At 39.0% G+C, this 11701-nt stretch overlaps 1 protein-coding gene across 1 annotated transcript; it reads right to left on the reverse strand.

Annotated features, from left to right (window-relative positions):
• Positions 1-1448: 1448 nt before the first annotated feature.
• On the reverse strand, positions 1449-11442 carry LOC120573533 (protein C-ets-1-like). The gene is made up of 8 exons (XM_039823323.1): positions 11338-11442; positions 7889-8006; positions 7578-7781; positions 6378-6452; positions 6040-6237; positions 3721-3939; positions 3501-3619; positions 1449-1685 (listed from the first exon to the last, which is right to left on the reverse strand). Exons 1-8 carry the CDS (start codon positions 11440-11442, stop codon positions 1473-1475), a joined length of 1251 nt encoding a protein of 416 aa, XP_039679257.1. The 3' UTR covers positions 1449-1472.
• Positions 11443-11701: the final 259 nt, after the last annotated feature.

Here is an 11701-nt window from a genome sequence, read left to right on the forward strand (position 1 = left end):
CCATAGTATTAGAAGATTAGTCACACTAAATTCTATCTTGGCATAACCTCAATAAACACATTTCTTCAGCACTTGTGTGTACTATTTACACAAGTATATATTGTAAACCAGCTGTGCTGGGTCAGACTGAAAAGAGTCATTCCTAAATCCACCGGAGCAGAAATGATCCCCTGCTGCATTAGGAATTAGAGGGCAATAAATCAATAAACAAGCCTTGTGTGTTCAGAGATGTAAAATTAGACAGCTTGATTTCTCTGCAGGAGCTGACCCAAATACGTATGTAGTAAAGTGAAACGCAGAAGGAGTTGGCTGAGCAAGAGTGAATACATCAATTAGGTTCCAGAAGTCCAAGCACCAGCTGATCTCTGTTAAAACACTTCCTGGCAGGGATTCTTTCAGGCTGGATCTCTGTTCACCACCTCAGACTGGTAGACAAATATCTATCCTGTCTGCTCAGTGTCTCACTGGAAGGAATAATTTGGACGAAGATCAGTGTAGTGCATGGCACTGTGGCTTGCACAACGGCCCAAGAGAGAAAAGCCACTCTCTCCATTGGAAATAATGGCCTTGCTGTGTGCAATGTTGAATTTGTACAGTACTTGAGTAAATCGACCTCGCCTAATTTACCTAATTACACTTAAAGTAGCTACGAGGAATTTTTAAATGTTTCTGAAACTGTGTAATTTTCCATCTGATGATCATAAATGACCTGTAACAGCAAACAAGACTAACTGTGAAAAGAACACTATTTTTATATAGTTTTTATTAATGTCTGGGTCCGATTTTTCCCTCAAAGTCACAAAATGATTTACGGCAGGTAGCTCTACACTTACACATTCTGACGGGTCACAGATTTCGGTGTAACACCGGAAAAGCCTGTGAGACCGAGTATTCAGCCAGGTAAAAGGTAGCAGGAGATTTCTTTAGGCCTAAATGTATTATTATTTTTTTAAATCAAAGTTATTATTATTACTACGTAGGTTGCTACAACAAACTCTTGCTAATGCTTTGGCTTGTGATCAGGTGTGGTAAAAACATTACCACGTTTGTCCAAAGGGGCCAGAAACTGAAAAGTTTGTCGTACAACAGTCATAAACATTCATAAATGTCTTATGCATACCCCTTCAAATAAATGTCTACATTCAGTTCACAGTCGATGGGCCAAAACATAAAAAGAGCACCCATACATGCGTTTATTGTTGAATTCTACGGGTAATCAAAAATTGATTTAAAAAATAAATAAAAGACATTATGTGGCATACAGTATGTTGAACAACAGCAGCATCCTTACACACACACACACACACACACACAGTGTGTATCACCCTCTGAGCCTCAGATGGTCAGTTCTCATAAATAACAAAGTTCATCATCAATCATAAAGTTAGAATAATTACTGATAAAAGGTTATAACTGAAGTATCCCATATAAAAAATTTAACTGCTCCTTGTTGCGAGTGTTTGTTGAGGTCATTAGAGTTTCTTGTTACTGATGTCCAACATGGCGTGCAGCTCCCCAGGCTCATATCCCAGCAGGCCTTGCAGGTTGCAGACAAAGCGGTAGACATAGCGTTTGCCAGCTGTCTTGCGGATGATGTTCTTGTCGTAGTAGTATCGTAGGCCTCGACTTAGCTTCTCATAGTTCATTTTGGGTTTGTTCTTCCTCTTACCCCACAGCAGGGCCACCTGGACACAGAGCTACAGCTTAACTCCAGACCGCGTAGAGCTACAGAACTCTCATTACTTAGACAGCAATATAATGATGATCAATAGTATTAATGTTGCAAATGTAAGTGGTAACTGCAGTCACTGGAGTCACATAGAATTAGACTGATCTATGGATTTTAACTAAATTAAAAACACAAACTTGTAGAGCTAGACCGATAAAAGACCTACACATTAATTAGATTTCATCAAAAATAACGTAATTTAATCATCTTTAGCAGTAGTATTGGGGCTGGGTGATATGGTTTTAAATTATTATCATACGGATATATTCCACTGTCGATAAATATGTCAGTGAAAGTTTGGAATATTAGTTCCTGTGTCCAGCTGTTGGTGAAAAATAGCTAACTACTGCCACAAAACCAGCAGCTTATATTTCCACGTGTTAAATAAACTCAATATAATGTGGGGTGGAGTTGTTTGAACTGACAGAGCTGGGCGAGCAGTTTCCCCCTCCTTCTAGTCTCATTGTTGAAGGTCCTTCGTGCTCATGTTCAGGTTCATACTTGTATTTTGGGTTTCTACTAGAACATGTTTACATGCTTTAATGTTCAAAAAACATTATTTTTCTCATACTGTCTGAATATACCTGTATTCACCCTCTGTCTGAAACCCTCTGTTTTAGCGCCTGTCTCTTTTTTAAGATTATTCTTTGGATATTTTTAAGCCTTTATTCGACAGGACAGCTGAAGACATGAAAGGGGAGAGAGAGAGGGGGAAAGACATGCAGCAAATGGCCGCAGGTCGGAGTCGTACTGGCCCGCTGCGTCGAGGAGTAAACCTCTATATATGGGCGCCCGCTGTACCAACTGAGCTATCCGGACGCCCGCACCTGTCTCTTTAATCCCCCCCTGTTGAATAAACCCAGTCTGCTCTGATTGGCCAGCATTTCCGGGTCATCTGCATCTGCACTCTCAGAGTCTCTGCACCGTCAATGCAGCCGGGGAATAACTGTAACGGCACTGTAGTGGCACTTTCTAACTACATATAGTATAGTTGTGACATCACAAACTTATGAAAGTCCTGACGGCTCGTTTAAAGGCTCGTTCTAAATACAGGCTTTGTGCATTAATCTGTGGATTGAGCGTTTTGATACTTTCACAGTATTTATATAGCACCTCAACCTGCTTTATAATAATAAAAAAAGACAAATCTCATTTATTGACAATATGGGACCTTTAAGCCAGTTGTTCCCAACCTCTTTGGTCTGAGGTCCCCCCACAGCCCTGTCAGATGAATTTACGTACCCCTTCATCAATCCCAATGTATGTTCCAAATGTAAAGCACTATACTATATATTCATTTTTTCATAAATAATTTCAATATTTAGGTTAGTTTGGTCAGCAATCATACTACTACTAGTCTAGGCTACGTTTACTTGGAGAGAAGCTGAATGTTTCCACCATGTATTCATTGCTTTCAGCTACCTGTTTAAACTTCTGTGCTTGCTTGCTAACTCATTTTACACACTCTTACATAACTGCAACACAAATTGTTCAGGTGTTACAGTTGACTTAACATGTGAATACATTTTTTTAATCAAATCCCAATTTCTTTCTTTTTTTCAAATTAGTCAAGCAACTCTACAATCTTTCCACGCACCCCCTGGCAACTGAAAAAGTAAGTTGGGTAGTTTAATAAGTACCTCAAGTACAGTACTTGAGTAAATGTACTTAGTTACATTCCATCACTTGGAATCACTGCTTTAAGCTATAGCTAAACATGGCCTATGGTGTTTTACATCCCATTTTGCTAAAACCTACAGGCATTATGTACCTCATCAGGGTCTGTCAGCTTGAACTCCCACCCATCTCCTGTCCAGCTGATACATGACTGACAGCTGCAGTCTGTGAGAAGCTCCAGCAGAAACTGCCACAGCTGGATGGGACCACTTCCTATAGCAGGAAGACAAGATTGAAGACCTGCTGCATAGATTTACAACTGATATGAACCCATATGAGATATTAAAACTGAATCTCCTTCAGCCACTACTCACCAGTGAAACCAGCAAGGTTCACTGCGGATATCACGGCCGTGCCCACATCTGTTTTGTTGCCTACATATTCTTTGAAGCTCCTGTGTGGGTGTGGTAAAGTGAAGATATCTTCAGACACGGTTTGTTCCATCGCTGGCTTTATATCCTGGAGAGGAGCAGTCCAAGACAGAGAGCCCACAAAGTCAGAGTCGTCACTGTGAGCAATCTCCACTTCTGAGTCTGTACACCATAGGAGAAACAGAGAAAAGGCAGGTTAATAAGGATGGAAGGCACTCAGGTGATGATGCAAAATAGCTTCTGGTTGCCATATTGGATTACAAACCACAGTGGTTTACAGTCTTCTAGAACAATTTTTTGGGGGGCTTTTCTGCCTTTAATTGATAGGACAGCTTAGGTGAGAGAGGGGGAAGACATGCAGAAAATCATCACAAGTCCAACTTGAACCCTGGACCTCTGCGTCGAGGCATATGTCTCAGTATATGTGCGCCTTCTCTACCCGCTGACCCAACCCGGCCACTTCTGGAACTATTTTTTGTAGACTCCCATCAGAAACCAAATTTGAGGATTCATACAATATTCAGAAGCTAAAAGAATCAGAGTAGATTTTCTGTTGCTTAATGGACACTGGTGCAGTTAATATTGCTATCCTTTGAACACATCTGAAAAGTGAAAAGAAATGCAGCCATTGTCAGTCGTTTTGTTTTTGTTGTTACTGGACAGAGACACCCTGCAACATCCTAAACCTGCAACATCTGACATAAAAATCCCCTTATAAAGCATACATGTTAGCAAACACATTTTACACATCCAGCAGGCACACTGTCATGTTTTTCAATGTAAGTCTAATATTCACTTTTCTTCTCAGTCTCCACCAACTCCTGAGAAAAAATATCTGTCTCCCTAGCTGCTAAATGCTCCACTATGTTCAGCAGCTACTCTCTAACTGTGTCTGTCTGCTGTTTGCTGCTGAGCAGGTAGTGCACAGTGGCTTTATCAGTGCTTTTCCATAGAAAACAGCTGCTAAAACAGGCTAAAAAAGCTGTGATGTGCAAATAGATGTGAGGAGAACTGCATATCTGATGATGATTCTCTGTAGGTTCGTCACTACATTACACATAGACATTTGATCCATTGTTAAAATGATTGATTAATGCAGCTTCACACATTTATAGAAATTATTTTGTTCATGTTTTCAAGGCCCAATTTCTTTGGTAGGAAGCAGTGTTGTAGTACTCGAGACTGGTCTTGGTCTCAAGTACACTTTTTGAAGGTCTGGTGTCCGAATCGACCACATTTTTACTCATTCTTGTCTCGGTCTCGGATGAAAAGGACTCAGGATTTTATTTCAAGACTGGTCAAGACCACAACTTCAGGGATATGACTAAACTGCCTGCGTATTGTCTGATTTATGTGTTAACATCATTGCTGCAATTGGATGTAAAACTTCCTGCTTTAAATACAACCAATAACTTGACTCATTTCTAGTTTGAAATGTGTTACTGTTTCCCAGTCCCCCTTAACACGCACGCCCAAAGTAATTGTAGGTGAATTCTGGCTGTCAGCCAAATCAAACCAAAACATTTTATTTATTACATTTTATATATTATATATTTTTGAAAGTTTATTTGCAAAACAACATCTAAAAGAAAACACACAGCAGTGTTGGGACCACCTAACATTTTTATCTGCACTAAGTGAGGAAGCATAAAGAAAGTGCAAGTGATGCTAGCAAAGCTAGCTAGCTAAAGTTATCAATCTTCCTCTGTACCAAAACTCTCCAGAAATCTCTTCACCCCTCACCCAAAGGGATTTTATTGCACCGTGGGTTGGAGATAAACATATTTTCAATTGCTCTGTATGTCTGGCACATATGGCAGAATTGATAATAAAGTTGACTTGACTTGACTTGATTTAGCGAATATTAGCTATAGCCTACATATTAGTTAGTAGTGTATATACTGTATGTTTCAGTTGTTTGGTCTGGTCTTGTCTGATACACTCTGGTCTAGGTGATGACGTGTTCTAGGTGGTCTTACTACAAAACTGTAGGAAGTAGTTCCAATAAAAACTGCTGCTGAAGAGATACATTCAATTTGGCTTTGTACCACCACAAACAGTGAGGAACATCTCAAAACTATCTCCATGGCTTAATACCACAGGAGGTGAGTCTTTAAAGAACATTTTTAGAATTACAATCTCATCCTGAAACATGACTGAGAACAAACACTAACTCAGGATCAAAGTAGAATGTAATCGCAAGCAACACAACATCTTATTTGCACCATATAGGACATGTAAGTGTGTGGAGTGAGTTTTCACCTCCGGCCCCTCGTGTTTCATGCAGCAGAGCAACAGCGGTCATGCTCCTGCTGGGATCTTCTGTTTTGATCAGATAGTAGTCTACACGTTGTACAGGGACAGGGTGCAGAGTGTGGAGTTCTGTCCTCTCACTGGGATGGTACTGAACATGATAACTGCGTTTGTCTGAATGCTCCTGAACATAGTCGGAGTAGTTTTCTGAGGAAACAGACAAGGGAATCGTAAAACTATTTCGAATAATATAACAAGTAAAAATGTAGTAATTATGTAATTATACAGGGGGTAATTATGTTAATAACAATGGTTAAAGGTTGAAGAAGACATTATGACATTATTACCTTTGTTGATTTGAAGCTGGCAGTAAGATGGTATCGTGCATGTGGGTAATGAAGAACTGCAGTCATATTCATTCTCTGGACAATGAAATTCAAACATTGTGTTATTCCATGATCATTGACAAGGACTAAGAGGAATTTAATAAAGAACATATGTTTACCTGTGTGCATGCTTACTTTTTACATATACTGTATATACAATTTAAAGCAGAAACTTTAGATGAATGTAAAGCCATTATTATGGAGCCCCTAAAGGACATGTTTTTTTTCTTCTTGTGGGCACAAGAAACTTTCTTGTGGGCACGAGATACTTTTCTCATGAGTACACGAAAAGTATCTTGTGCTCCTGAGAAACCAGTCTGAATGGCTGCCGAGGAGGAGGAGGTATTCATCCTTCTGAAAACGCAAAATGTACCTGATAGTGTCATCAACAAACTTAAAGATGATAAGGTAAGTGTTTACCGATTTCATGCTCTGAATGTGAAATAGCCACATAACCAGGGTTGGGGCTAGAAGGGGGGCACGGGGTGGCACCGGCCCCCGCTGAAATATGATTGGACCTCCCTGGTGGTTAGCAGTACTTTGTTAGCATAAAATTCCCCATGTCCCTTTAGGTACCAAATATTATAGCATGGCCTACATCATCTTTTGAGTATGATACATATGCTAAACGTTGGTTGAAAAAAGGTTGTAAAAATTACATGTCATAAACATCAGCAGAGATATATTGGCCTGCCATAACATTTTATGTTTGTGGAAATTCACAGTAATAGAAATGTGTAAATATTTAAAATGTTTTAAGGTTTACAATTTTAAAATAAGCCCCAAAATTAGAAAGATGTAAAGTTCAACAGCATGTCGGGAGCTCCAGATGGATCGCACTGTGTATAGATGACACATTTGAAATGTATTAAAACTTAAACGTAAAAAAAAAACTACGTTAAATCTTCTGACACTTTGTGGGGTCATGACGTCAGGGTTGAGAAAGTTCCTTCTGTTGCTGTCCAACTGAGATCATTGTTTAAATGCACAGAGTGAACTCCGTTGACTTAAACTGAATTTGAATATGGTTATTTTTAACAAATGGAAATAAAAAGAAGAATGAACAAAAACTATGAGCAAAGATCTTAAGCAGCAAGGCACGTTTCAAGGAAAATGTGAGTTTGTAAGAATCGTTTTTTTTTGTTTGAAAAGTCCTTTTACCTCTCCTCATGGTCTCCAGATGCTCCCACAGGATCTCTCCTGCAATGCAGTCAGACATCAGGCCCAGGAAAGTCTCTCTTTCCAGGCCACACAGCTCGCTGCCCTGCAGGCCTCTCAGGTCTGACCCCAGGCAATGGAGACCGAACTCAGCCTGGCACCAGTCCAGCCAGTAGTTCACCTCCCATTCAGACCACAAGGTAGGATCTGTACAAAATAAATAGTAGTAAATCTACATCTCTGAATGTACTGTAATGGGAGCTTTCACTCCTGTATTGATGAATGCAATATCCTGCGTGTGGCTCAGGCTGTACCCTGTGGGAAGAGATGGTTGATTCTCTCCTGGGCAAATCCAGTGAAACTGGCCTTCAGCGCCTGGTTGAGGACCTCCTTACTGGTCGGGGTGAGAGGAGGGACCTCCAGGGTGTCCAGCTCTGGGAGACAATATAAAGACCCTCATGTGACGCTTCATCTCACCATAAGCTCATTAGACAGAAATAAATTATAAAATAATATTTTGCATTTGTCAACAACTATAACTCCTCTTTTCAACAAGCAGCAAGGGCGTAGTGGACACGGGGTAGTGGACACCGGGTATGCGGGGGACCCGCACTTTCCATGTCTGTGCCCTCTGTCCCCCACACAGAAAACGCCTGAGTTGATTTGAACACACCATAAGTAGGCGAATGTGCACGTTACTCAGGTTGCATCAGTTGATTGATAGACTCATATATATAAATAGGCAATAATAAAATAATATGTATTTAAAATATATACAAAAGAATATAGTGAGGAAAACTCATTAAAATATGCAATAATTAAGACCAGTGTATATGATGAAATAGTGACATTAGAATGTGCCAGAAGCCACCAAATTTGGGCTACTACAGAATTTACCCCCCTACACTAAGATGCGGCAGTAAAACTGAATGGAAAGGTTTATGGACATTTCAGTTTTTCTATCAATTATAAAGGAATGTAGGCTATTTGGAATCCGTGATTTGGAGAGACTAATGGTAATGGGAGAGGATCGTTTAAAAAAAAAATCCTCCTCCTGAACAGTCTGTCCCCCTCACTTTTGAAATTACAACTACACTCCTGACAAGCGGTATTCATTTTAGTTATTAAGGTTTAAAAACAATCCCATAGATATATATACAGTACACCATCGATATTTCAAAATACTCAGTACACCTCACTGATTAATTGATCAACATAAGCTCACATTGATGGCCTGAACAGTTTATGAGTTATGTGTGTGTTATCTTTATACAGTACAAACTCCATTCAAGTATTGAAATGTTCACAATTGCACACTGACCAACTTTGCATACGTTCATTATGATAGGATGATGTACAATTTATGAGTTATGTACCATAATGCATTAGTGCCTAATGTTGGAATGCTTTAAAGCTCCCACTGCATCTTTAACTCAGTCAATACATTAATGCGTTTAAAAATATTAGAAGTGTTTGAAGAATTTTTTATTTATTTTTTTAGAAATACTTCTTCACTCTGCAGGACAACTGAGCCAATTACACACAACGATGAAGGCCATGAGAAGCAGCTGAAAGAACATTGAGTTAAAAGATTCCATTTCCGCAGTCAAGAATGATCCAACATGAGGAGTTTCAATCTATAGAGCTTTTAACTGCCTGTGGATGACCTGTAAATGTGTATAGACAGGTAATGAAATATGTTTATTCACATGTAAATAACATAAATATGATTTAAGCTAAGTATACGTTATTCATTACCTGTTTAACCACCAAATGCTTTAGAGGAGAAGCTATTGTTGACTAATCCATTATTAAACATTTTAAAATGTCTGCTCACAACTACATTATAGTATATCATAAACCATTCATCACAAATACTCAATAGGGTGGTTAAAGTAAGTTGTTGCCATAACGTTCAAATTACATTCAAAATGTAATGATCAGATTGAAACAAACAAGAAATGCGTCAGAATCCCTTTGAACTACTCCTGATGTTGACTGAAGAGTGGGATGAAAATCCTTGTCTTACCGTAAGTACTGCAGTCCATCCCAGTGTGTAAGGAGTTGGGGATCAGTTGGAGGAAACTGAGACCACAAAGGGGGGAATGGGGCTTTAATATGATAGATAGGAGGGGAGGAGGGGACCGGTTGTGATGGACAACTGTCAATCATGTGGATGTGGGAGGGGCAGGAGGAACAGGTCTGACCAAATGTGGAATCACTTAATCAATGATTTTACACACAGTGGGCACAGAAGAAAAAGAATATGACAGGACATTGGATGTTGGAAGCACTGATTTAAGAAAACATCAACAACCAGTTTTCATCTGGAGCTTTCAGCCACATCTCATGACCTTCATCAGCGGGTTTGTAAGTTGTCATTCTGACTGATCTATTCCACGACAGCTGAGCAAACAGCATTCACCAATAAAGGCCCGAAGATGAGGCCTAAAGCTCTTGGGGAAATGTAGTACGTGGCCCTTGAGTTAAGAATTCTTTGTCAAAACAGTAAGGTGGTATATGACCAAACATACAGTTTAAGGTGTTGGTCCATCACGAGCCTCCAGAACAGCATCACTGCTTCTTCTCATTGGTGTTCATTTGGCATCTGATGACTGTGAAGGCCACAGCAAAAGATTTACACTATTTTATACTGATCGAAGCATTTAGTGACCTGCTTGGATAAATGGAGATAAGGCTGCATTGTTTATATCACATTTGGATTTTCAATTTACATTTGAATATTGGCCCCTGTAGAGCAGGTTAAGTCTAAGGAAAAATTACAATTTACATTGCATATTTGCATTTACATTTTATATTGTCCACTTTAGAGTATGTTTAGTCTTTTAAAATTTAATGTCAAATTGAAATTTCATTTAAATTTTCAATTGTTATAAAATTGCACTATAATATAGCCATAGAATGCCCATACAAGTATGTGAAAATGAAAATGTAAATGGAATTATTGCATTTTTATTAAAATTATTACTCAAAAAACACACATTTGTGGAAAATGAGAATGCTATTGTGGAATTTCATTTTTAAATTTACAGTATCATTTTAATTAAGTCCCCTATAGGCTTCTATAATTTAGTGAGCCCTGCCTTGTGTGCTGTATGTCTTAGACTTGTTTTGCAAGGCCAAGAAAAAAAAGTTGTATACAAAACAATACAAAAAACACTTAAAACAGGCCAAAAAGAAATAAAAGAGAAGAATACAGACAATTACCAATGGAGTTATGTAATTTACAATAATGTTAATTTTTTCCAGATTTATCAGCTTCCTCAATTTATTGTCTTTCTCCCAAGTGGCTAAAGCAGACACATACAAGCTTTCTTTCCCCATCTCTGTTCTGGCATTTGAGATTAGTGATGTTCAAATGAAGTTTCATGAACCATTAGTTGTATTTGTTGGTCCAACTAGATGTGGCTCTAGGTTTTAAGAAAAAGGCTCAAGGAATGGCAATTCAGTGTGCTTTCAACCTTTTGTTGGCCAGAGATTGCTATCTGTTGGGCTCAGAAAATAAAGAAAATGCTTCACAAGACTTTCATTTGGACGTCACTAGTAATGATTGCAAAATGGACTCCGTATGTTTCCATTCTAAAGAAACAATGCAGGACATATAGCACCCTCTGCTGGCAGTCAGTAGAAAGTGTCTATTGCATATTTACTTTAACCTCCTTAAACTGTACAGTTTATGTTTATTCACTGCTCTCAGGTTTCTTTTCCTGGACCTCATATGTCAGCCAACGATGACATTTACCTCAGCATGTGCTTCATGGGCCAGCACCATCATTCTCAGAGTCTCCTTGTCATCTTCCCTGATGGGGAGAGCATGAAGAAGCTTTGACAAGTCCAGAGTTGACATTCCACGAAAGCCGAGGCAAAATAATCTGGTTAATTTATCATCCAAAACCACAGTGCAGGCACAGTTTGAAAATAGATCCTAGTGGCCCACATCGTCTCTGATCCTATTTTATAGTGGGGCCAGGAATGTCAGATCCTAAAGGTTATCATTTAAACACTCAATAAGTCAATACATGTTGAAAACAAAATGACAAACCTGTAGAGTGACTTTAAATGAGGTGGACCACCGATATACTGTATTTATATCATGTATTTGTGTT

This window comes from Perca fluviatilis, chromosome 14 (genome assembly GCF_010015445.1).
Source record: "Perca fluviatilis chromosome 14, GENO_Pfluv_1.0, whole genome shotgun sequence".
In the NCBI taxonomy this organism is placed as follows: Eukaryota; Metazoa; Chordata; class Actinopteri; order Perciformes; family Percidae; genus Perca; species Perca fluviatilis.

Bases quoted from the DNA above. Each gene is read 5' to 3' on its own strand.
- LOC120573533 (XM_039823323.1), bottom strand. From the start codon at position 11,442: ATGTCAACTCTGGACTTGTCAAAGCTTCTTCATGCTCTCCCCATCAGG. The intron at 8,007-11,337 runs GTAAATGTCATC...TGTCTCCCAGAG, and splicing joins CCCATGAAGCACATGCTGAG to CTGGACACCCTGGAGGTCCC. The intron at 1,686-3,500 runs GTACATAATGCC...CTCTGTGTCCAG, and splicing joins AGCTGACAGACCCTGATGAG to GTGGCCCTGCTGTGGGGTAA.